The 24,743-nt window shown below is 36.1% G+C and overlaps 3 protein-coding genes across 8 annotated transcripts in view; 1 reads left to right on the forward strand and 2 right to left on the reverse strand.

Annotated features, from left to right (window-relative positions):
- The window catches only part of LOC132190112 (uncharacterized), a 10,718-nt gene extending 917 nt beyond the window's left edge, over positions 1-9,801 (forward strand). Inside the window, exons 3-6 of the mRNA XM_059605006.1 lie at positions 2,364-2,555; positions 7,646-7,696; positions 9,302-9,363; positions 9,447-9,801. Coding sequence (XP_059460989.1) covers positions 2,364-2,555; positions 7,646-7,696; positions 9,302-9,363; positions 9,447-9,509 — 368 coding nt within the window. The 3' untranslated portion in view covers positions 9,510-9,801. The remainder of the gene's footprint in view (positions 1-2,363; positions 2,556-7,645; positions 7,697-9,301; positions 9,364-9,446) is intronic.
- A 1,267-nt stretch (positions 9,802-11,068) lies between these two features.
- On the reverse strand, positions 11,069-12,758 carry LOC132166878 (uncharacterized). 5 transcript variants are annotated; one of them, XM_059577725.1, is made up of 5 exons: positions 12,409-12,758; positions 12,134-12,212; positions 11,811-12,013; positions 11,487-11,559; positions 11,069-11,387 (listed from the first exon to the last, which is right to left on the reverse strand). In XM_059577725.1, the coding sequence occupies exons 1-5, from the start codon at positions 12,565-12,567 to the stop codon at positions 11,233-11,235; spliced, it is 669 nt and encodes a 222-aa protein (XP_059433708.1). In that variant the 5' UTR covers positions 12,568-12,758; the 3' UTR covers positions 11,069-11,232. The 5 variants fall into 5 exon arrangements, with proteins under 5 accessions (XP_059433708.1, XP_059433711.1, XP_059433707.1 ...); XM_059577728.1 differs by having other exon boundaries at positions 11,811-11,989; positions 12,134-12,215; positions 12,409-12,753; XM_059577724.1 differs by having other exon boundaries at positions 12,134-12,215; positions 12,409-12,753.
- A 1,691-nt stretch (positions 12,759-14,449) lies between these two features.
- On the reverse strand, positions 14,450-23,039 carry LOC132167326 (methionine--tRNA ligase, cytoplasmic). Of its 2 annotated transcripts, none has more exons than XM_059578268.1 (18): positions 22,929-23,039; positions 22,663-22,810; positions 22,372-22,516; positions 21,390-21,543; positions 21,031-21,186; positions 20,145-20,375; positions 19,876-20,019; positions 18,722-18,812; positions 18,445-18,551; positions 18,227-18,341; positions 17,663-17,793; positions 17,489-17,554; positions 17,211-17,339; positions 16,958-17,095; positions 16,744-16,864; positions 16,089-16,324; positions 15,877-15,978; positions 14,450-14,875 (listed from the first exon to the last, which is right to left on the reverse strand). In XM_059578268.1, the coding sequence occupies exons 2-18, from the start codon at positions 22,796-22,798 to the stop codon at positions 14,645-14,647; spliced, it is 2,433 nt and encodes an 810-aa protein (XP_059434251.1). In that variant the 5' UTR covers positions 22,799-22,810; positions 22,929-23,039; the 3' UTR covers positions 14,450-14,644. The 2 variants fall into 2 exon arrangements, with proteins under 2 accessions (XP_059434251.1, XP_059434250.1); XM_059578267.1 differs by having other exon boundaries at positions 16,089-16,345.
- Positions 23,040-24,743: the final 1,704 nt, after the last annotated feature.

Consider the following 24,743-nt stretch of genomic DNA (forward strand, 5'->3'; position numbering starts at 1 on the left):
TGTGCATACACTGTTCTGGGGTTTCGAGGCTGATTGTGTGTCTAACTTCCATTTTGAATTGATCTGCTTGCTCTCAAGTACAAAGAAAATTTGAGTTACAATTCCTTTTTTTCCCCTGAAACCGCTATGCTTCTGGTTTAGTAAGGATAATAGTATTTATTTTAGTTTTGTATTTCTCCATTGATTATTTCATGAACTGAATGACCTTGGGATATTGTCAAGGATTTTGATATAGTTAATGTATTGTCAGTGTATGCATGCCGCAGGAAATTTATATTTACTTCAATGCATTCTATCAACCTCTTTCTTCATAGATCTGTTGGCATTGGAGTGTGCAATAGTCTTTGGGCACAAGTCGGATATTGCATGCTGATGGGATATTTTATTTCTTTTTATCTTTTTTTTTTTTTATTAAAAAAAAAAATCTATTAGCAAGTGTCACACGTACCTGGTTGGTTTTGTATGCACAACTTTTCCTTTCAACTTGTTCTTACAAGGAGACAAGGTGTCATTGCAGCTAGAGGTCGTTGGAATTTTAGAGCCAAAGCTACTTATCAAAAAAAAATTTAGAGCCAAAGCTGTAGTAGAGCTTAGATCCATCGTAAAGAGATCTATGATAGATCTAGAGATTGGGTAGATCTGAAATTAAACAGACAGAAGACAGGAGGTCTGCCACCAAAAAATGGATCAGAATCTTTTGTTTCAGCTCTGAAACCTAAGGGATATAAGGATCTCTAAGTCAGGTGTAAGAAACAAGGTTAGAATTCCAAGATATGTGGTTAAAGTATTATATAGCCTGTATATAGAGGCTAAAATACTGGGTTAGCGCTTGAGTGCTGCAGGAAGAGGTAAAAAGACAGAGAAAAAGAAGACTTAAGATCCTAGCATCACTAGGGTCTCTAAGCATCAATACCACAAGGAATATAAGGATGTTTGAGGCAGATGTAACGGACAAGTTTAGGATACTAGGATATTTATCAAAAAAAAAAAAAAAAGTTTAGGATACTAGGATGTGTAGGTGAAGTATTATATAGGTTGATTTTAGAAACTGAAATACTGGTTTAGAGCTTGAATGCAGCAGGTAAACATAAAAAACACAGGAAAAAAAAAGATCCTAGCATCATACTAGTGTCCCTAAGCATCATTACTAGGGCATCACACCCTTAATAGAGATGCCTTACTTATCAAAAAAAAAAATAATAGTAGAGATGCCTTACAAATCGAGAAAAGCGACCGGTATCTTATATTCTTTATTCATCCATCAGTATGTTTAGTACATTATATTCATAGAAGACGAGAGCTTGGTGACCAAGTAAACTTGTTGGCCAAGGGAACTTGATAGTCAGGCCAAGCTAAGGCTTCGACCAATCAAGACCCACTAAAATGACCAAGAGTTGTAACTAAATCCCCTAAGCAAAAGTGTAGAGTCAAGTAAGGAAAAGGAAACCTAACAAGAATATAACAATTTTGACAGCAAACCAAGTTGCAGATTACCAAATACCTCTAAACTTAAAAATTTGAATTTCTTGCAAATCCAAGGTTTGAACTGTTTTTATTTTTATTTTTAAATCTTCTCGTCTTCCTTGTATGCACTTGAGGGGCTGACCTCCACCAATATCTTGTCGGAAAGTCACCATCTCATCATAAAGACAGTCTTGAAGAATTTTATCTTTAAGAAGAATCATGAAGTCCTCCTAATACGTGACTCTAGGCATGTAGGATCTCCTAAGATGCGGAAACATTGTTTTGAAACTCAGAGCTCTGACACCAAACTGACGCCAAGTGGTTTAGAGCTTATATGCATCCTACGGAGAGCTATTCATAGTAATAAAAATACTTAAGACAGAAGGTTTGAGACTGAAACTGGAGCAGGATCTTCTGCTTCAGCTCCAAAACTCTAGGAAAATAAGCATCTTTAAGGCAGAAAAACATGCTCTTATCTCTCTGTTATCTTTTTACTTTATTTATTCTGATAATTAATTTAGCTTGCTTGAATTATTATGTTGCTAAAAGTTTTGGTAAGAAAACTAGCTTTAGATGTAGGGATTTGGTGCAATGCTCTATAGGTACAATTGCAGTTTAGATATACACTTAATTGATCTGAATCTTATATTTTGTTTTTGATTGACCTCTCTTTGCTTCAAGAAGAAGTTGGAAAATTCATGCATGCAGTAGTTAAGCTGGCATCTCAATGAACTTATGTATGTATTTTTATTAATATAAACTTATAGATATCTTTTCATCTATGTTAGAGGGAGACTTAAGAAATGGGACATTTATTGCTGCATTCGGTTAGGAAGCTCAATTTGCACATCCGCTGACACAAACTTTATATGTTGATTTGATTTCATTAAATGTTGCAGATCGGTTTGATCGAGCAAACAATCTTTACGGGAATGATGTAGAGAAGAATCAAGTTGCTGCTCCTAGAAATGTGCCCATCATAGATCATGGTGATTCAGTGAGCAGCAATCTTCTGAATGTAAACCCGCGTTCAAGATTGATTGCTTTAGAGGGGTGTTATAGCAGTGAAGCTTCTCAACTCTTGAATGATCGTAAGTTCCTGCTAGAGCCTCTTTAAAAGGATTAGTTTATGTTTATTGATTATTTATGTGCTCTCTTGTTCCATTCTTCCATCAACAATTATTATGGATCCTTCATTTTATAATCACTCCTCATAGATATTCCTTGTTGTGCTGTGCTCACTCTCTCTCTCTCTCAGTGCTGGTTTATTGGTTCTTTATTTTTTTTAGCTTCTCTAGGTCTTGGTTGGTTTCATGGATATATGGGAAGTTGTTTTCAACGTTGTTTCAGGAGATTGATCCAAGGTTTGTATCTCGTTGAGTTTTCTAGTGCTTTGAAGGCGCCCTTGGGGAGGCTTTATTTTTTTGGTAGAATCAAAATCCTTTGAATTCATTATCGAGACATGGAGCAATTCCTTGAGATTAAGTCTCTCTCTCTCTCTCTCTCTATAGGCGGCACATCCCACCACTTCTCAGTGCTGGTGTGTTGGTTCTCTATTTTCTTAGCTTCTCTAGGTCTTGGTTGGTTTCATGGATATATGGGAAGTTGTTTTCAACGTTGTTCCAGGAGATTGATGCAAGGTTTCTGTCTTGTTGAGTTTTCTAGTGCTTTGAAGGCCCTTGGGGAGGCTTTATTTTTTTGGTAGAATCAAAATCCTTCAAATTCATTATCGAGCCATGGAGTAATTCCTTGAGATTAAGTATAGTGGAATGAGGTATAGTTGCCTTCATTTTGGGAATAGATGGAGCTCTTCAGTTGCTCTCAACGGTTGACGGGCGGCTAGGCTGGAAATCAGCCAGAGATTCATGTGGAAGTTCAGAAATGCTTAGAGCACCATCCTGGGCCGGTGGTGTTGTAACCCGCATGAGAGGTATATGTTAATTTAAGAGTTCAAATATGGTGGTTGGAAGGGATTTATTCTTATCTCGGAAGGCAAGAAGAAATGGGGTTGGCAAAACTTAGTGAGAGCTCAAAATGGGTCAAGAGACACATGTATGGGCTAGAAAAATTCTTGGGGGTTTCATATGAAGGATTTTAATAGGAGGTTGCATATTTGTTCTCCGCTATTGAATCCAGTCACAAGGGTATTAGAGGAATGTCGGGTTTCCTCAAAAGTGTCCTGGAGTGGGGTCAAAGGTGTTAGGGAACTTCTTAATTTGACTAGCTCAGTGAACTATGAATCGAAGAGGAACCTACCTAAACCTCGCCCCTCTTCTCAGTATTGTGGCAAGGCTTCTATCCCATTATGAATATGAAAATTCTTAGCTGGAATGTTTGAGTACTTACATTGTAGGGAAGACGTTCAACATTAGCAACTTGTTGAAAATTGGAAGCTTGACACTTGTGTTTTCAAGAAGCAAAAATGGAGCATATTACAGCCGGTGTCATCCAGTGCTTGTGGGGGGTGGATCTTTCACAGGGTGGACTGCAGAGACAAACATAGATACAGACCGGGGTAGGCCATGGCCACCCCTGGTTTTGCAATTTTTTTTTTACAGAATATGCTTTTAAGATTTGTATTTGAGACGATTTCAAAAAAAAAAAAAAATTGTATTTGAGACAAAGCAAACTTTACTTTGGCCCTTGGCCATAAGAAAGCAGTCCAAATGTCCAATAAATTTTTTGTTTGGTCCGGACCCATAAAAAAAAAATTTAAGTTTGCATTGGGCCTCTTCTACATCATCAACTGGATTCCTCGCAGAGTCGGACTGTATGCTCTATTCTCTATATTTTTTTTATGCTCTTTGCGAGTTGTAACATGATGCATCTATTTGCTAGTAAAAAGACAATGTCACTGTTGAATAAAAAATATTTCTCATTCATACTTTGGCTCCTGTCGATAAAAATTTCTAGTTCCGGACTGATTTGCCTGCCTCAGGAGCTTGGGGTGGTATTCTCCTAATGTGAGATTAATGTACAGTGGAATGCATTGAAAAGGTGGTGGACGCTTTCTCTATTTCTTGCTGTTAGAAACATATAGCCTCTTCTTCTCTTTTCTTTTTATGCAAACCCTAAACCCTACAACATTGTATCAAAGCTAGAACTACTGATGACATCTGATTATTCTCTACCCACTCTGCTTCTTCCTCCCTTCATTATTTTTTTTCTCTGCTTTCCCTCTCTTTGTTTTGCTCTACTGATCGTGGGAATTTGAGAATTGGGCCTCATGCCTGTGAATCGTGATTGGGGGTAGATGGTGCTGATATCACCGTCATCCGTGGTGTGATATCGTCTTCATCTCCGCTGTCAGGTGTGTCGTTGTCGGGCGTTGCGGTGTAAATGGCAGACCAGGTATCACAGTGGCAGGTTGGGTTGTACTTTGTGGTTGTTGTGTGATATCCGGCGGTCTCTGTGGTGCTTGATGGCTATTCCGGCGAAGCATGGTGTTTACCGGTGGTTTTTTTGTGTCTCCGGCTAAGTTTGTAGTGGTTGCCGTCAATGTTTCAGTCCGGTTCAATTATTTGTGGCGTGTTATAATCGTAGCCGGCCTGTTCTGACCGTTTCCGCGATTTCTAGTCGTTGCCAGCAAGTTTTTGGTGGTTTTTGGAGAAGATGAAGTTTGTTTGGTTACAGGTGCATGCTGTCCCCTATCCGGGATAAGGCTATCCCTAGCTTCAGTCGTGCTGCTCCTTAACCAGGTTAGGATATCCTCGTCCAGGGTTGGAGTAGCTTCAACCCGGTTTTCTTCTAGATCCGGTTCAGGTCATTTTTTGGTATTTTTAGCGGTTCAGTCAGGTTCTCATTGTTTAGCTTCCGGTTCACATTAATTCTCACTGTTGTTATGCCGGTTCCGTCTGTTTCAGTCCGGTTCTACTTATTTACTAACCAGTTCAATCCCGGTTTACGGTGATTTTTGGGCAGTTCAGCAGTATTTCGACTGGTTGGACCAGTTTGTTTGGGCTTTTTCGGGGGTTTATGGCCCCAATGCTGATTCAAAAACGCATTATTTGTGGGAGGAATTATCAATGGTTTTCAGTTAGTGGGAGGAATTATCAATGGTTTTCAGCTAGTGGGAAGTCCCTTGTTGCTTTGGGGGAGACTTCAATTTTACTCGATTCCCAAACGAGAGGGCTGGGGTGACTCGGTTAAGCGCTGCCATGAAGATTTTTTTAGTTTTCATTTCAGAGTAGGGGTTGATGGATATTTTGTTGGCTAGAGGGTCTTTCACTTGGTCCAATAATCAAGACCCCCGTCTATGTCTAGGGTTGAGAGACTTCTAATTTCTCCGGATTGGGAAGAGCATTTCCCAGACCTGATCCAGCCTCGATTACCTCGACCCGTATCAAATCATTTTCCTATTTTGCTTGATAGAGGAGGTCTTTGTAGAGGATCATGTTCATTTAAATTTGAGAACATGTGCTTGAAAGCAAAGGGTTTTGTAGACATGGTGAAACAATGTTGGGATTCGTATCAGTTCCTTAGTACTCCTTCCTTTATTTTGGCTAATAAGCTAAAATGGCTGAAATTGGATTTAAAACGTTGGAACAAGGAGGTATTTGGAAATATAGTGGAGAGGAAGAAGTCCTTATTAGAGGAGATCTAGGCTCTTGATCATTTAGAAGTGGAAGGATCTCTTGCAGAAGAGGAGAAAGTTAGAGGGTCTAAGGCCAAAGCAGATTTAGAAGATGGTTTTCTTTTGCAAGAAGCCAGTTGGAAGTAGACATCGAGGGCGACTTGGTTAAAAGAAAAGGGATCACAACACACGGTTTTTCCACTAATTAAAGAGTTAATTAAATTAGATGGTTTGGGATTTCTTTTTCTTTTTTTGATTCTGCAGAAGCAGATTGGTTGGAGAGACCGTTTCAAGCGGAGAAAGTTCTTCAGGTGTTGTTGAGTATGGATGGTGACAAAAAAGATCTTTTATCCCAAAAAAGATTGGGTAGTTGGAAGTAAAGGATTTCAGACCCGTCAACCTGGTGGGGAGTGTGTATAAAATCTTCGCTAAAGTCCTTGCTATCAGAATGAAACAGGTGTTGGGATTGCTCATATCAACAAGTCAGAATGCCTTCATTGGGGGGAGACAAATTATAGACCCAATTCTTATAGCAAATGAGTGTTTGTATAGCAGGTTGAAGTTGGGAATTCTTGGCGTTAATTGCAAGTTGGGCTTAGAAAAAGCCTACGACCATGTCAACTGGAAGTTCTCCTATCTCCTGGGGCATAAAGACACTTTTATCCCCTATACGTATGGAATAGTGGGTGAGATTGTGGGATAAAATCCTGTTGCATGTATTAGTTGATTACCAAGCCAAAAAACTAAGTTTTCCCAACATAATAGTAAGTATTGACCTGGTCAGCAAAAACCTCTGTCAATGATATGGTGCGTTATTGCAAACAAGCCGAGCCGAGTCAAGCTTTGTTCTGCTTAAGCTTGGCTTATTTAAGATCATATGAGCTCAAGCTTAAATCAAGTTTCTTTTGGGCTATAAAAACCTAAGCTTGAGTTGGTTTCAGATAAACTTGTCGCGCTCACAAGCAGCTTGGTGAGCCTGTTAACTTTTGAAAAAATGTCAATTTGTGTGTATGCATAATAAGCTTGTTTTGAGCCTTATTAATGAACCGGATCAGGAGCTTTGTTTTGTAGCCTAAGAAGAACTTTGTCTGCGCAAAAGCTTACCAAACGAGCCTTAGAATTGGGCTTGAACTTTTTTGTTTAATAAGTAAACAATGAACAAGCTTTTATCAAGCCAAGTTTTGAGTTTCTCTTGAATGGTATACTCATTTATATTGCTGGTGGATTCACATAATGAGATAGATACATGTACTCAACCCAATTTCTTGGGTGATGGCTGACTTTTGGTAGGTAGGAGTAATTGTCATTCCTAATGAAATTAATTCACCCTTCCTTGTCATGAATCTGAGAATCTGAGTTATGTTCTTTGCTTCTTTGGCAGATATGTAGTTACATTTTCTTAAAAGCCCCTGCTTGATACAATAATTGGTGTGGGAATTTTGCATAACATTTACTGTCAAAAGAGAAGCTGAAACTATTTTTCTTGGTGACTTGTTTGAGATTTGTAATGATTTGATATTGTGCGACCACTTGGATGTAATTTAATATTTTGTGATCTTGTAAAAAAAAAAATCGTGATCTCCATCATTCATGTATCTTTGAGTTCAGGTTGGGCAGCTGCAATGCATTGCTACAGTAATCCATCAATAGATTTATCTGGTGAGTGGACATTTTCTTTTGCACTCTATCATAGCATAACCTAGATTAAACTTGAGAAAATTTGAGTTGCTAGAAATTAGTTCATCATGTTATAGAGTTTATTGTAACAAAGAAACAGTATGATCAAGAGAACTGATTGACAGTTTCTGATCATACTTTTTTCCACAAACGATTTCTTAACTGTCATTTCCATTATTATCGTCTAACAAAAACCTGAAAAGTAAAAAAATGTAATTGGGTAATGAGGTGTCATAAGATGACAGCATCGTAACTATTTAATCACTTTGTGACATCATAATAACTATTTAATCGCTTTTCTCTCCTTCAATTCATTTCCTTTTTCTATCCTCTTTCTCCTCTCTTTTTCAGGAGAGCCTCTGTGCAAACAGATAGACCATATATCTATAGGGATAAGAGCGGTGCTCCATCTAGGCCTCACTTATTTTATCTATAATAGTGCGTTGGTTATAGATCCACAGAACTAAATAGATCTATATACTATTAAATAGACATATATCAATTTTTTTCTTGAATTAGCTCGAATTAGTATGCATAACTGTTATATATTTTTACTTATATTTGCATGGTTCATAGTGTTGCACCTGTTAGTGAAAAAAAAAAAAAGAATTTGTTTTCTAGTGAAAAGAAGTAGTTAGTTTTCACTTTGCTATCTTTCATATAAGAGGGCCTTATTGTATCAAATAACCTAAATGCTTGCAAAATCCACTATTGCATGGGAAAATAGATGAGGGGCCATCAACCATGATGGGCTGCAGTCTTTATATACATGTCTATAACATCAACGTATTGGAAAGGATGAAAGAAGAGCTATATACTCAGTTTATGAATTTTGGTGTAGTCTAGCCAATTCATCAGAGTTTCAAAGCAAATTATGTTTATTCTCTTACTCATAACATTTTGGGGTGGGTGCTGTGAAACCATCCAGACGAATAAAGGTTGAGGTTGCTTGTTGGGGGATGCTAAAGATAGGGTTTGATGATTAATATATGATGTTTATGTTAAAAAGGATCAATAGGCAGGCTGTGGAAAGATTAGGGATAGGTAATTGAAGGTGGCCAAGGATGAAGAGATTTTGGTGGCTTGAAGCGAGCTATTAAGGAGGCTTGCATTTTGTTACCTCCCCTTACCAAATGTATGTTTTCAATTTCAACTGATGCAAGCCTTCCCTCACCAAATATATGGTTTGGTTTCGATTTCTACTTTTGACGACTTAACCGACATGCACCACCCATTTTCCAGCTGGTTTTGAGGCCAATTTATTGTAACTTCTAAGTGGAGTTAAAAAGAAGTTGATAAGGCCATATTATCTCTCTACTATTTGGGATGGATATCATTTTGGAGTAGCCTTGTAATTGATGGGTGTAATTAGTAGTTTCTTGCTATATTACACGTTTGCATTATTGACCTCTCTCTACTGTTTTTGGTTCTTCTGTTATTTTTGTGAGCCAAAAAGATAGGAGAGGAAAAAAAATCAAAACATAAAAAATTAAGCGTGTATTGGTATAGCTATGATTGATTGATTACTTACCCTGTTGTGACTATAGTAGCTGGTTTGTTTACATTTTTGGAGTTCTCATATTTCAGAGAGACCAGTTATGTATGCTGCACCAGCGTGGGTTCAAGGTCAATTTACACCTCAGGGAAGAGTAAGAAAATTCTCATTACTGTGTTTATGCTTCTCCTTCAACTCTCTCTCTCTCTCTCTCTCTCATATTTGGTTGGTTCACAGGTGGATTTCTTGGGTGAACTTCGTCGGGCGGTGCGCAATGCGAATGCCAGTTTTAGCACCTGATGCTCCATCGGAACGGACGAATGTTATGGACTGGATTTGTATAATACTTTTGGAATTCAATTTCAGGGGTACCTTGTGGCCAAAAAGAAAAAAAATTGAAAGAACAGGACTGCCTGTTATTTGTGTTTATCAAAACAAAATTTGTGAAACTTTGTTGTTAGCACATGGTGATTATGGGACAAAAAGCATGGTCCATGCATCTACACAATCACAACTAAGCATGTGCTGCGTGTATCGACCATGTATGTATGGCTTATGTATGGATATAATGAGCCACATCTCTCTCTCTCTCTCTCTCTCTCTCCACACATAATATATATGTATAATGTGTATGTGCGAAGCAATTAAGTGTTAATCCAATTTGACACAAATCTCAATTTGGGGTGCGTTTGGGATTATGATTTCGCAAGAATAATCTCCGTTTTTAAAAGATATTATAAAATGTAAGGTATTTGGCATTGCGATTTAAAAAGCATTTAATTTAAAACAGGAAAAAAATATGTGATTTTTATAAGCAGGCTAGAGGGTGCTTATTTGAAAAAATGCGAATTTAAACCAAAATTACAATTTCTCATAACAAATATTTAATAAAAAAATACTTTTTGACATGTTTTACTAAACGCATTTGCGATTTTAAAAAGTAGTGATTTTAAAAACACAAATTTTAAAATTGTATTTATTGAAATCGCAATTTCAAACAGACCCTTAATCACTTTTGAAATGCCTTTTCTACTCGGCCTATTGTTCAAGCCTTTAGTGCTAAGTTAATAAGATAACTTTTCACTAAATCTAAAAAAGTACTGTCTTTTTAACCAATAGAAAGATGGAAGACAATTAACCTAAGAAAAACCTCATGCCGTTACTAACCAGGGTGAATATTTTAGCCTTCAAATTCATTTTGGTACACGTGTTCACTATCTAGTTTAAAATGGGTATGAATTGAAGCTATGTCAATGGAAGCTGAGCCTCCCCCATTATAGCCAATGCAGTACTCTATATATATATATAAAATAAAAAAGCCAAAAATTTGGGTTCTTAGCCCAAAGGCCAGAAAAGTGCCTCCCAAATGGACAGATTTTGAAGGAGCCCAATAAATAAGTTGTTTGGACAGTTGCTTTTCAAAGGCAACAAGTGAGCTTGGATGCCACAATAGAAAAGATTGCTGTAAGAATGACTGGACTGAAGACGTTGAAGAGGATCTCCACTACAATATCCAAAGAGAGAGAGAGAGAGGTGCCTAGTGATTGTTGCATGGGGGACATCAGATCTTCCAATCTCCATAGCCCAAAAAGGGAGCAACTTGCTATGGAGAGGATGTACATGAGATCTCTCACGGGGGGGAAGAGCTTCTCTCTCTAAAAACTAATGCATTAGGTTTTTTATTATTATTATTATTTATTTATTTAGGGGCATTATACACTTGCCTTTTCGTTTGGGTCTTGTTGTTGGGAGCTCACCCCGTTTCATTTGTGTTTGTCCCATTATTCAATAGAAAAAAAAAATTACAAAAAAATCAAGAAAACACGATGGATACAAAGGAATGCAACAAGGAACCAAAAGGAAGCAAATCAAATTTGATGATGTGATTAGATATCTGTCAACAATGTTTACCTTAATTAACAGAATGCTGCTATATTATAGTCATTATGCCAAGTGCAACACAAAGGCTGAATATCTATCTTTCTTTCATCATTGTGGAATGAATATGAAAATCTGTAAGAGGTTAGTCTTTCCACACAGGATTGATTCCTTGAGCTGCCAAACGTTTTTCAACCCAAAAGACAATGTGTTTGGACGTAATTTTCTTCTCATCAATGAGAAAGGGCTCAACAGTGCTTGCTTCTGAGCCATAGGAGGACAGAGAGAACCCTTTTGGACCTGTGCATTTTCCCAAAACAGAGATTAAATTATAGTGGGTGTTTGTTTGTGCAATTGGGTAACACAATTAGCATTGTTTCAGATTGCCATAACAAGTACCTGTGAGGACTCCATTTGGGAAGAAGGCCCAAAAGGAATGGGGAATGCCCTTCCTTATAAATGATCCGTCCAACTGTCATGTTTAAGCAAACTCAATATGATAGAATTTAATTAAACAATTAAATTCATTTTTTTCTATTAGCTTAAGCTTTTAGAACAAGTAGTACGTGTTTGAACTTGTCTCTGTAATTCACATCCTATTTCAATTAAATATGTTACGTGTTGAGTCTCATTTATTAAGGAAAAGTTTGAGTCAAGATGTAACCGAGCTTAACCTTTTAGAATAAGCAGTGATTTTCAACATTGAAATCATGTGAAACTCACCCTGTTGTCTTGGAAAGAAAGTTCAATTTCAGAGATATCATCTTGGGATTCAAGTATTGCTTTCAGTGAAGGGATGACATCCTCCTCCATCATTTGAGGCAGTGGCTTTGCTGGGGCTTTTGCTGGAGGTTTGGCCTTTGCTGGAGCTTGCTTTGGGGCTGCCTTCACCTCCTTTGTTTCTGCTGTCACTAGTAAAAACATTTCTACTTTTATTCATATGGTTTGAATTGTGTAACTTTCAAGAATTTTGCTTACCATTATGAATATTCAATTAAAAAGATGTGAAAATCCAAGAACTTTGTTACAAGAATGCAGCAACTTACCTGTAGAAGTAGATGATTCTTGCAAAGCAGAGCAGCAGATGATCATGTTTCTGTGAAAGGTCACTAATTTACATACCTTCTGCTGCAAAAGTTGAACAAATTTCAAAAATAAACTCAGCCTCCATCTTGCCATCACAAAAATATATCCAAATATAAGTTTTACAAAAGAAGATTAAAAATCTTAATTCCTGTTTTGTTGGAAAGACAGGATATCAAAGAACCCAAAACTACAAAAAAAAAGAAAAAGAAAAAAGAGTGTTATGGGAGATACAAACCAAAGGGTGTGTGGATAATGAGGTAGGCTTGGAATTTTGCGGGAGATATGAAGAAGAGGAAGAAGAAGAAGAAGAAGAAGACGATGATGATGATGACGATGATGGAAAGCTTGAAGCTCCAATTGCTACTCCTCTTCCTAGCTTCATGGCCATTTCCATCTTCTTGGAGAGAAGAGAAATAAGATGCTTATTTTCAATATATCTTTTTTCTTTGTTTGTTTTGTATTGTTTTTGTTTTTGTTTTTCTATTTAATCACCAAAATTTTTCCCCTTCTTGTTTTTGAATTTGTTTATCTGAAAGGAGAAAGGAAAATGTTATAATACTGAAGATACAATGGAGGAGAGAGAGCAATGAAAGAGAGTCTTGTCATCCACATGGTGGTGCTTGGGACAATCTGTGCCACTGATTTTTTTTTTTTTTGTCTTCCTTCTGTTTATGTAAATAAATATGAAATATCATCTTTTTGTCTGTGTATATATTTTCCGGGGACTTTCAGCCATATATATATGCCAAGTTCTGTCTTTATCCGATGAAATTCATTGAATGATTCATGGCTTTTTTTTTTTTTTTTTTAATCTACTATTTTGTGCAATTTTGTGAACCAAGAAGTTGGGGACAACCCAAATAAAATTAAACAACTGTTACTTTCTCCCAGATTATTTTGAGAATTTTTTTTTTTTTTGAAAAAATTGTTAAAATTAATTATAAAAAAAATATATTATGAGGTGGCTCGAGCTACCTCTTAGGCCAAATGGGGGTGACTCAACCCCACTTAGGATTTTCTTTTTTTTTTTTCAAAAAAAAAAAAAAAAACTTTTGAATAATTAATGAGGCGCATGAAATAGTTGTTAGATTATGATTGGACTTAACATGACAAGGTTAAATTATTGGATAGTTTATCAAATGTCCACAAGTACTATTTGTGATACTTTATGGTCTGTTTGATTTTGCGTTACCATATGTACTAAAAAAAGTAATTAACTCAAAATAAAATTAAAATTAAAAAAAAAAAAAGGAAGAAAAAAATTGTTTGGAGGTGACCAACCACCCCCCTTAAGGCCTATGAGGGTGGTCGGCCAATTCGCACCCCCTTCCCCCACTCTTTTTTCTGTTTTGTTCTTTTATTTTTATGTTTTATAATTTTTTTAATTGAGAGTAAATTTATAATTTTCACAAAGGATTCTGATAGAAAATTGGTCAGAATTTATATGGAGTAGAGTAATACTATAAGTCTTCTTATAATCTTCCTAGAGTCATCCAAAATGTGACGTAGCTTTTAAAATTATCAATAAATTAAAAGTCAGTAAATTACATCTCAAATTCAACGGTAATTTTAAAAGACACATCACATTTGGGATAATTCTAAGAGAACTCTAAAAAGACTTATAGCATTACTCTATGGAGTGATCATTTTGTTGAGGCATATTTCAGTATTTATTAGTTCATTTTGAGACCACAGTTATTTATACCAATTTAACAATTTTTTGCTTTTTTTCATCTTTATTGTATTTCCTCTTAATATTTTGGACATTAATCTTGATTCCTTGACATTAGTTTCAATAATTTCTCGGATCTTTTAAGTAATATTTGTTTGTAATAATGACTTTTTTTATATTCTTAGATATGGTTTCAGAATAAAAACTTTAAATCCTTCAATGATTCTGCCTTTGATTATCCAAATTCGAATCTCCAGCAACTTGTTATCCAAACCACTAATGAGAGCCACCAGTCCAAGCAGATAGTCCAAAAATCTAAAACTTGCATGAGCAAGTGAACTTCATATTAGCTTTAACATTTGCTGCATAAATTACTAACAATCTGAGTTGCTAAAAATATCTATTTTGATTATCCCAATTCCTAAATGAGTAATAATTATATCCTTGGCCATTGCACATGCCCAACTTTGATTGGCGTTTCTTGGGAGCATCATCACCACCCTAACCTTAACACCTATTTTGTGATTTGTAAAATTCTATTTCATATTATCTTGAGTTACACCTCCATTTTTTGAACGATATAAACATGAGAGAGAGAGAGAGAGAGGATCAAATTGCTTAGATTCCCTTTTCCAAATTTTCTTGGGACTAGTTTTTTTATAACATGATGAAGAAAAGTTACTCAATACACTTATCGAAACACAAATGGTAAAAAAAAAAAAAAAAAGGAGAAATTACAAGCAAAATCTAGGGTATTTTTCTTTGTTTTAAATAATGCAACAAAGAGATTTCTCTAACTCTACCTGATTGACCCACTGGAAATGGATGAAACCCTGCAAATACCAGCTGATGTGGTGAATGGAACATCTTTGTAGCAGGCAACTAGTTCCGAGTTAGTGTTCAGATCAACTTGCACTGTTTCCCAGACCTTCTTTTTAGGGTTTAAGACATCATCAGGCTCACCATCGATCCCAGGAAATGTGACTCTTTCTCCAACACGAGCAGATTGAGGTGGCTCAACTAATTCAACCTAAGATTTTTTTTTATCAATCACATTAGTGTTCATGTTCAATGATCGAGGCTTATGCAAGAAAAGATACATTGAAAACAATCTATATCTTAAAAACAGATCCACAAAACTGCTTAAATTTTGTAAGCAAATAGTAAATTCCTAAAATTGTGTCAACAAAGGTTCCGTTTGTTAAAATTGTCGTTATTCGTCTTTTGTTTCTCTTCTCAAAAACAAAAACATTAACAAACAACCCAAACACAAATAATTTTCACCTGTCACATCAGAACACTTTACCAACCCAAAAACAAAAAATACCCCTAAAACACATTAACAAACAAAGCCAAAATGTTGGCCAGTGCAATGAAAATTTAAGTTGAAAGGCATGAGTTCAAATAGAAATTTCTGCAGAATCAATTGTGGAAAAACATCTTACCACGACGCAGCAATCACTGTAACCCATTTTGTGCCAAAAGTGGTAACGTGTTAAAATGTGTCTTAACCAAACATCCAACACCACAACAGTCACATCCAAAATTATATCCTCACAATTATTTGGCCGCAACTTGTAAATGGAAAAAGGCCAAAGTGATGATCATCTAGCACACCTGAAGTGATTTCTTTTAAAGCCACAGATCTTGCCAAGTTCTGGCAAAAATTGCCTGAAAATAGCCCCCTGCTGGTTTAAACAGGGGAGAAACCTTTTTCCTTTTTTAGACAAGTAATTGACCCAAGAAGAGGGGATGGAAAAATTCAAACTAGTGACATCCGCTTCATGAGGCTTGGCCCTAAGCTGATTGAACTATCTCTTGGGGTTTAAAGAGGTGAAAAGCCGAAAAACAAAGTAAGCAATCCACATCCTTTTCATGTTAGCAATCTGTGCTGCTCTCTATATAGGTAGCATCAGATTATCCTCGTTTGGTGAGGAAAGGTATCATTACTTTGAAATATGGCTCCAAAAAAAAAAAAACTAAGATAAGATGCGGACTCTGATGAAAAGGTATTATTATGGGTTTGCTAACCTTGGTATGATCACTGCTGGAAGCAGCAAGAACCATTGCTTGTGACTTTATACCCCGCATGGTTGCTGGCTTCAGGTTGCAAAGAACGCACACCTTCCTTTGCTGCCAAAGCATCATAAATGTGAACTACTAGACTTGCAGATGATTTATTTAAAGAAAAAACAAAGATGCACATTCCAATATTGTGATTTGTAAGAGCAGCGAACAAAAACCTGCATTTCTTCAAGAGGTATATACTTGACGAGTCCACTAACAACGGTTCGGGGCTGTCCTTCACCCACATCAATCTCTTCCACATAGAGCGAATCAGCATCAGGATGCTTCTTAGCGCTTGTAATAAGGCCAACGCGGATGTCAAGTCTTGTAACAGAAATTTCTGGCTCAGCAGTGGCCTTAGATTTGGCTTCATTTGCAGATTTCGTAGGCCGTTGCCTTTTGCCACTGCTATCTGTTACAAATAATGCCCTTACTATAATATAAGCAAACAAGCGAATAGTGCCTTTCTCAGCAAACCAAACTAGTAACACCAAGAATATAATCAACATATACTAAGATTAATCAAGAAATACCCCAGAAGGAGGTATCAAAAGCTACACTCATCATAGCACTCCTGTAATATCAACAACTTGTCAACCACAACAGGGGAACCACGTTTATCGTAAAAAAAAATAGTTAGCATTTGAACAGAGAAGACCTGACAAGAACCTACATTGAAAGATATGTAAGCTAGTGCTTTTATGAAATTAATTTTTTGGAAATGTAGCATGTATATGACACCCAACCCATGCACCAAGCAGTAATTGAATCGCCAACCATTAGACATGACAGTAAATAAATAAAAAATAAAAAATGTAAATAAAGTGCAACCTGAAACTTTTGTTTTCTTCAGTTGCTCTGCAATCTTCTCTGCTTCCGCTTCTGCCCTTACGATCCTATCAGCTTGACTTCCTGCAAACTTCTCTCTGAAAAATTCTACTTCTTCATCTTTCTGAACAACAATTGATTTTCGCTAAATCAGTAACTATGGTAGCTTAAGGCCCATAACAATTCACAAAACAACTCAGAGAAATAGCAGACACACCAATTCTTTGAACAGTGGCTCTGGTGTCCCAATTTTATGACCAGCTGGCAGGATCTCCCAAGGTCTGCTTGCCCTATCAATATCTCCTTTTTCAAGTGAAAATGGAACTTCAGGAGGCAAATTGAGCTGCTTAAGAACCTTCAGTACCAAAAAAAATGTCAGCATTGCACAGTTGCATTAGCAAATTTTATGATAAACAATACTATGTATTTCCAGGAGTGTCACAGAGAGATCTATTGGCAGGTTAAATTACCTCAAGAGAGAAAGAAGGCATAAAAGGTTCTAGCAAACATGCAAGTAGATATACGAGCCCTGCCGAAGTTCTTATAACGAGAGAACAGGAAGGTTGGTCTTCCTTGTAAAGTTTCCAGAATTGGCTTTCCTACATAGCATTAATGAACAGAGTGCGTCTCAGGCAGCGACAGAAAAAAATTTGCAGGTATTTTGCAAGTGCAGTTTCCAACCAATAGATTCATAAAAATAAACTATAAAACAAGCATCCAAATCAGATCAAATAAAATAGGAACTTACTTGCAGATATGCATTCCCCTCACCAGAAATGCTCATTGCAGTTTTCAGTCCTTGCTTTAGTTTAACCTATACATATTGCAAATAAGAACGCCATTCCAATGCAAAAGCAATTATAGAAATAGAGGCATTGAGCAGCTTCTAATTGCATGCAATATATCCAGTAATTTCAATCACCTTTTCCATGGCTTCTACATATTGCTCCACATACTCAACAATGCTACCAACCAATTTCTTTGTTGGTTCATGTTTCAACGGATCTGGGTCAGCATCTGAAGGCTCAGGAATAATGGAACCATATCCTTGACCTGTAAACAGAAACTCAGATAATCGCTTGCAATTTCCCTTTCTACCAGTAAGACCCTTGAGTAACTTATCCAAAAAAAAAAAGAAAAAAATAGCAAATGTAATTCAGAATTTTACAAACATCAAAGGTCTTGGTGTGATATAAAATGGGTGATTGGCACTGTTGTTAATGCTTTAAAATAGAAAATAAAACCCTTCTAGATATTTGCAATATGCATTATGTACATATTGTTCTCATTCAGTGAGACAGTTGAGTTAAACATACCCATTTTTAAAATAGTGTTCTGTAGTATACAGCAACCCAGAAGTGTTATATAAGTATATCCCACACAATCAGGGGAATCAATTTTTTTTTGTTTTAATAAAAAAATAAATAAAAAAAAACTAACTGAACTAACAGAACTTTGAGAAATTAAAGGTAAGCAGTTGATCAACCTGGAGGTTTAGCAATGAAACTCAAAACTCGATTTATAAAGTTGCCCAAGTTACTTAGCAACTCGCTGTTTAATTTTGCTTGCAAATCAGTCCACGTAAATAATGTGTCCGATACCTAGTTTACACAAACCCAGTCATAAATCCAGAAAGCAAATTAGTAGAGTCCAGAGTTATATTTAAAAACGAAGTCAAAATATATGTTGTATAACAAGAATTACCTCAGGCCTATTATTTAGCAAGTAATATCTCCATACTTCCACAGGAATGTTTGTATCTTTTGCATCATTGCCAAAAACTCCAATACCTTTACTCTTAGAAAACTTTCCTGTAAATACCATAAAAATGAATATTCATCGAGTTCAAGATGTTCAAATGAGAAGCATCATCATTGCTACATAAAAAGGGAAGTTTATTCATCAATCATCCATATCTAAATGCTTGATAATTTGGCCACTGTAGCATATCGTTTAAACCACTACCAGATGGTTGGCCAACCTGCTTCATAGTTCAAGTATTCAGTGACACTGATGGTCTTCATTAAAGTCCAGTTTTCACCAGTTCCAAGAAGCGTAGATGGAAACATCACCTGAACAAGAATAAAGTTGCAATAAAAAATACAAGTAAAGAGAACCCCACAGCCACGCCAAACTGTATATTTCCATGACAACCATGGGCAAGGAAGGACATACACAGGTTTACTAGGCTCAAAGTATCCACCACTACAACCATCTCCCCTCTTTCTTGTTTTAGGGGTGTAGAGGAAGGGGGGAGAGGTATAAGCTGCTACACTATGCACAGTTCAAGGTTTACTTTTGAAGCCAAAAATTTCATGATAGTCTGGTATGCAGTACCTATTAGGCTAATTAGGCGAAATAATTGAACTCTCCTGGTGCTTTGTAATCCATGCTATTAAACTTGCACCAACAGTTTGAAAATGATTAAAAAAAATCGATTTTATTTTAGACTTTATAACATCAGGAAGTCTCATTTCTGTAGATTTGATTTAGATCAATGGAAGTCTCAATTCATTACAATTTAGATTCCAAGGTCATTCTATCCAAAGCAAGTCACTAGGGATCAATAATTGGCAAGTCTAAAGGATTTCATCATAGCAAAATGGTCATGTGGTTCTAATAGAAAACAACTCAACCAGGTCTAGCACGATGACACAAGATATCAATCCCTATAAGAGTAAGTACACGATCTACACCTACCTATATCCTACAACAACTTGCTACCAACTTATTGATCATTGCAAGGTTCTAAAATTATAAGCATCAATAATTCTTGCACATTATCTACAGAGTGCAATGGAATACGTGTAACGTTTTAAAGTTATAAAATGCAATAATTGTCTGTTATTTACAAGATACATCGACTATCTATATTAGGGAATTATTGGGCCTAAAATTTAAAGCAAGAAAAAAAAAACATTGTTACAAGTAGCAAGACAAAAGCTGAAAACACAGACAATAATAACACAGGTTTTCACCCATATGGTGATTTCTTTAAAGAATAATTAAACTTCAGTTTCTCAGCTGAGGAATGAACATTGACATACACAAATTCAACAAAAAAAACTAACAAATGTTAGTATTTTGCCCTCTTTCTTTAAATTATCACAAAATTTTGAAATTTATAACACTTACAGTGTGGAACGGCACATTATCCTTGCCCATAAACTGATACAGCTCCACATTTTCAGGATTCTTCCACCATTTCTCCCACTCAGGTGTGTAGCAAGAAGTGATGGAGACATATCCTATAGGGGCATCAAACCAGACATAGAAAACCTATCCACCACACACGCACACACAAAAAAAAAAAAAAATTGCTAAAATATATTTAAAAGAAAAAAAATAAAATTTGAAGAGTGCAGCATAAGTTCAGCATGTTTTTTCTATCAATAACTAATAACCTTGTCACTAAAATTCTCATGTGGAACTGGAACTCCCCACTTCAGGTCCCTGGTAATACATCGTGATTTCAGCCCTTCTTTAAGCCATGCATATGTTGCATGAATAGCATTCTGGCTCCAAGATCCAGCCACAGACATTTTGTTGATGTATTCCTCCAATTTGTCCTTCAGCAAAGGTAGTTCAAGAAACAAGTGATTTGTATCACGAATGCGTGGTGTTTTCTGACAGACCTGTTTGCAGATAAAGTTTATATATCGGCTAGACAAAGTGTAACATAGAATATCAAAATATCCCCGCAGTTCCATATATCTACCTAATGACAGTAACTTGCTTGAGGACGGAGATGAATTTATATACTCTGAAACATGATCTCAACAAGAGCGAGGTCCAAGTGACTCAATTGTTAGGAATAGTGCCCTAAAACCCAATTTGATTTGTGTGACATTTTCGGTTTAATATAAAGATATTTATTTTCTGATATAACATAAATATCAGAAAATAGTCGGTATAATTTTTCAACGGTGTATTACATTTGGCTTTAGATCCAATCCTCTTTTCAAATTGAATCACACATTTTTTACTTAAAAAATATATTTATCAAAAAGCATGCTTTCTAGTAACTAGCACTTCACAAAAAAGCACACTTTTCGTGCTTTAGTCGTGTGTTTCACTTTAGGGGTAAGAAGTGTTTTTTTCTCTTGTACTTTGCGCTTTGCACATTAAGCATGCCTGGGCACGCTTTTAACAACATTGCTAGGGATAATCTTACTTTGGAGCCAAAAACAACCTGAGTGTAGATATGGATAATATTTTATCCAATTAAATTCCTAATTTAGAATTGGATAAACAAAATAGAAACCTAAATATTAGAAGTAAGCAATGTACCTTGCACCTAGGATCTTTCAATTCTGTTGGATTCAAAAGCCTACTGCACTTTTCACATTGATCACCTCGTGCAGACTTGTAATCACACCCCTCATTTGGGCAAATACCCTCCACAAGCCGGTCAGCTAAGAACCTTTTGCATGTATCACAGTAAAGCTGAATATGGTAGTAATTGGATGTTAGTAAGAAGAGGTAAAATGCATTTATCACCATTAAAGCTTATAATTTGACCACAATAAGAACTAAAAAACAAATAGAAGACACCATAGGTCCAGAACCAATAACCAGACAACTAAACTAGAATATAGAAGTCAACAAAGTACAGGATACACCAAGTATAAACAAGAAATAACACATACTTGCTGCATTGTGTTCTCAGTAAGCCAATTATTCTCCAACAGTTTCTTAAAAATTGCTTGGCAAACTTCAGTCTGCTGTGGGGTTGACGTACGTCCAAAGTTATCAAAACTTATATTGAACCAATCATAGACTTCCTTATGAATCGCATGGTATCTATAAATGCAAAACAAATTAGATGGATTAAGGTCTATCTTGTGGAATAGATTATTTTCTAAGCGTCTAAATACGCTTTGAAACAAGAAGAAAAAAAAAAAAACTTTAAAAAAGAGAGAATAGTTTACAAAATGATGGGTAATAATAATGCTCCATATATTTTGACGTAAAACATTTTCAGTATTCTTTGGTGTTTGGTTGTGCTGGGAAAACTTGATCAACTATAACACATCTCCTTGTTTTCCATTTCCATAAAATGGTTTACATTTTTTAAGATATAAAACATTTTTGTCCACACCTCCTTTCTTCAATCTCCCCTCACAGGGGACACCCACATCAAGGCACACACCACACCCGACCCCCTTCTGTCAGCATCAACCTCCACCAGAGCCACCCATCGGGCCATCACAACACCACAGACACCACTCCCTCTTCAGTAGGCACCAACCACCACAGGAGGCACCACCAGCAGAAAATTTTTTAGGTGCTAACTAAACAAAGAAAAACGTTTTCAGGAGAAAATATTTTCCAGGTAGTAGCCTAAACAACAAAAAAATCATTAATTTTCCCCCCAAAAAAAAAAAAAATCAACTGAGCCTAAGGGGTAACTCTGAACTGTGCACTAATTTGAATCTCCCATTTCCTTCTCCTTGAAGCCAATTACTTATTAAAAAAAATTAAAAGTTTTACCTCATAACAAACTAACTGAGCCTAAAATAGAATCAGTATACAAATTGCAATTCAACGTCATACATAGAAATAAAAAATAAAATACATATATAGACTGAAAAGTTGAATCAAAAAATAAACTTGGGTGGAAAATGCTACTTGTCGCAAATCTCTTTAGGCGTGCAATTCTCTTCCATGGCCTTGGTTTCTGTGGCCGTTCCGTACTCATCTGTTCCACACATGTATATCGCATTGTAGCCCCGAAGCCGGCAGTACCGAGCAAACACATCAGCACTCAGCACACCTTCCCAAAAAAAAAAACACACACACACAGATATCAGAAAACAGATACGCATGAAAATCTTTGTTTCCTTATCGTTTCCCGCGGACTCTCGGGAGCCAAACAAAGGACAAGAAGATCAAAACATGCAGAGAGAGAGAGAGAGTTACAGCCGATGATGTTGCCGAGATGTGGGACGTTGTTGACGTAAGGCAAGGCGCTGGTGATGAGGATGTTCCGCTTGCCTTCGATCGGAAGCTTCTGGGCCTTCCGCTCCCCTGCGACGTCGTTCCTGGCATCTCCCATTTACTTCCCACTCTACGAGCAAATAGGGAGATAACAGAAGGAAGAAAGAACAAACCAAAAAAAAAAAAACTGAATTTTCAAACAAACAAAGAAATTTGAGAAACAATCAAAGCTCTTTGAAATTTCATACCTTCTTTTTCTCTGCTCGCCCTCAAGATATTCCAGAGGGTTTAAGACACAGAGAGAGAGAGAGGGAGGTGGTGCGGCGTGGGAAGAGAGGAAATTAGTATGAAACCCTGATGAATTTCTCTGTAAAACCTTTTTGGACCTGAACTCGGACTACTCGGTACGGGCCAAACCTTGTGTTTCGGGTTATAACCGACCCGAATAACCGATTTCGGGTTAACCTGAGTTGAATTCTTAGATTTTTTTTTTTTTTTTTTTTTTTGAAACAGCTCTACTCAATTAATTTATTCAAATCCAAAATGACATTATTTAGGTATTAAACACCCAAACAACATCATTTTAGTGAATATATATATATATGGACACGTGCGTGCGGTTTACTATCCGTATTCGTATATGCGAATAGGGAATAATTGAGGATAATTGTGCTTATATGCTTGAACGCGGGCTTTTTTGTTTTTTATTTTTTTTTTTGGGGTCAATTACAATATCATAAATGATTTAAAGAAAGTTTTCCATCCAAATTTGTTTTAAAGATTTAATGGATAGCCACCTTTGTTAATATGTGGCCTACTTCATTGGCTTCTCTTTTTGTATGCACTACTGAAAATTGTTCATACATTTTTTTGCATCTCTTTATCAAATGTCCAATACTGATTCCAACAACTCTCTTTCTCTTCGCATAGCATTATCTATTTCGGATTTCCTATCTTATCTCCCTCAAACCAAATATTTTGAAACCCCTCTAAAATTTCACAACCTTCCAAGTGGCGAACACCTCCGCTACTACTGATAGGTCCGACAGGGGCAGAACCGGAGCTCCCAAGCCATAAGGTGATCCCAAAAAAAATAAATTATTTACAAAATTATATATATTTTTTATAAAATATACTCTTAAAAATTAATTTGTGCCCCCCAAAATTTGTTTTTGTTTTAAAAATTTGCCACTTAAAGTAAAAATGATAGTCCGGCCCCTAAGGTCAGATGCGTATGGCTTTGTAGAGTACATTGATGCCAACACTTCTCTTTACTATCTATAACTATTGCCCTCATCCCCATATTCTTATTGATTTTGGCAATTGCAGCATCCCAATTGACTTTATGATGCGTTTAAGATTGCGATTTTGCAAGAATAATTTGTATTTTTAAAATATATCGCAAAAAATAAAACATTTGTCATGTTTTACCAAACGTCATTGCGATTTTAAAAAACGCAATTTTTAAAATCGTATTTATTGAAACCACAATACCAAATGGACCCTTAAATCATCTTAGCAGGTGATTCATTCCATTTTGTCTTCGTAGTTTCTTGTGTTTTCTTCTGATTCTTCTATTTCGTCCCCTAATTGATGCATTGGGGGAAGAGAAATGATTGGTATTAATAATTTGCTAATGTTTTTATCATATTTTCTTTCAAAATTAATAGATAAATCATTAGATTTGTAAGGTTCGCTCTTAACTTATGTGAGATTCATATAAGTCCACAAATCTATGGTTGATTTGTAAGATGAGATGAATAAAATAATGACAAATTATTGATACCAATCATTTCTTATAATTTTTTTATTAAAAAAAAGAATTAGATATTGGAATTGTAAGGCTCACATGGTAGACGTGTGAATCTTATTACAAATCTAATCATTCATTTTAAAAAAATGAGATAAATGTAAAATTGGTCTCTGTGATTTGCTTAATTTACAAATTACTCTATATGGATTAAAAAATAATTTATAGGTCCCTAGGGTAGGCCAAAATAACATTTTATTTTTTGAACTTATTTTCCGTTAAATGACTTAACGGTGACTTAACGGAAACCGTT

The sequence above is a fragment of the Corylus avellana genome, chromosome ca1, assembly GCF_901000735.1.
Source record: "Corylus avellana chromosome ca1, CavTom2PMs-1.0".
NCBI classification, from domain to species: domain Eukaryota; kingdom Viridiplantae; phylum Streptophyta; class Magnoliopsida; order Fagales; family Betulaceae; genus Corylus; species Corylus avellana.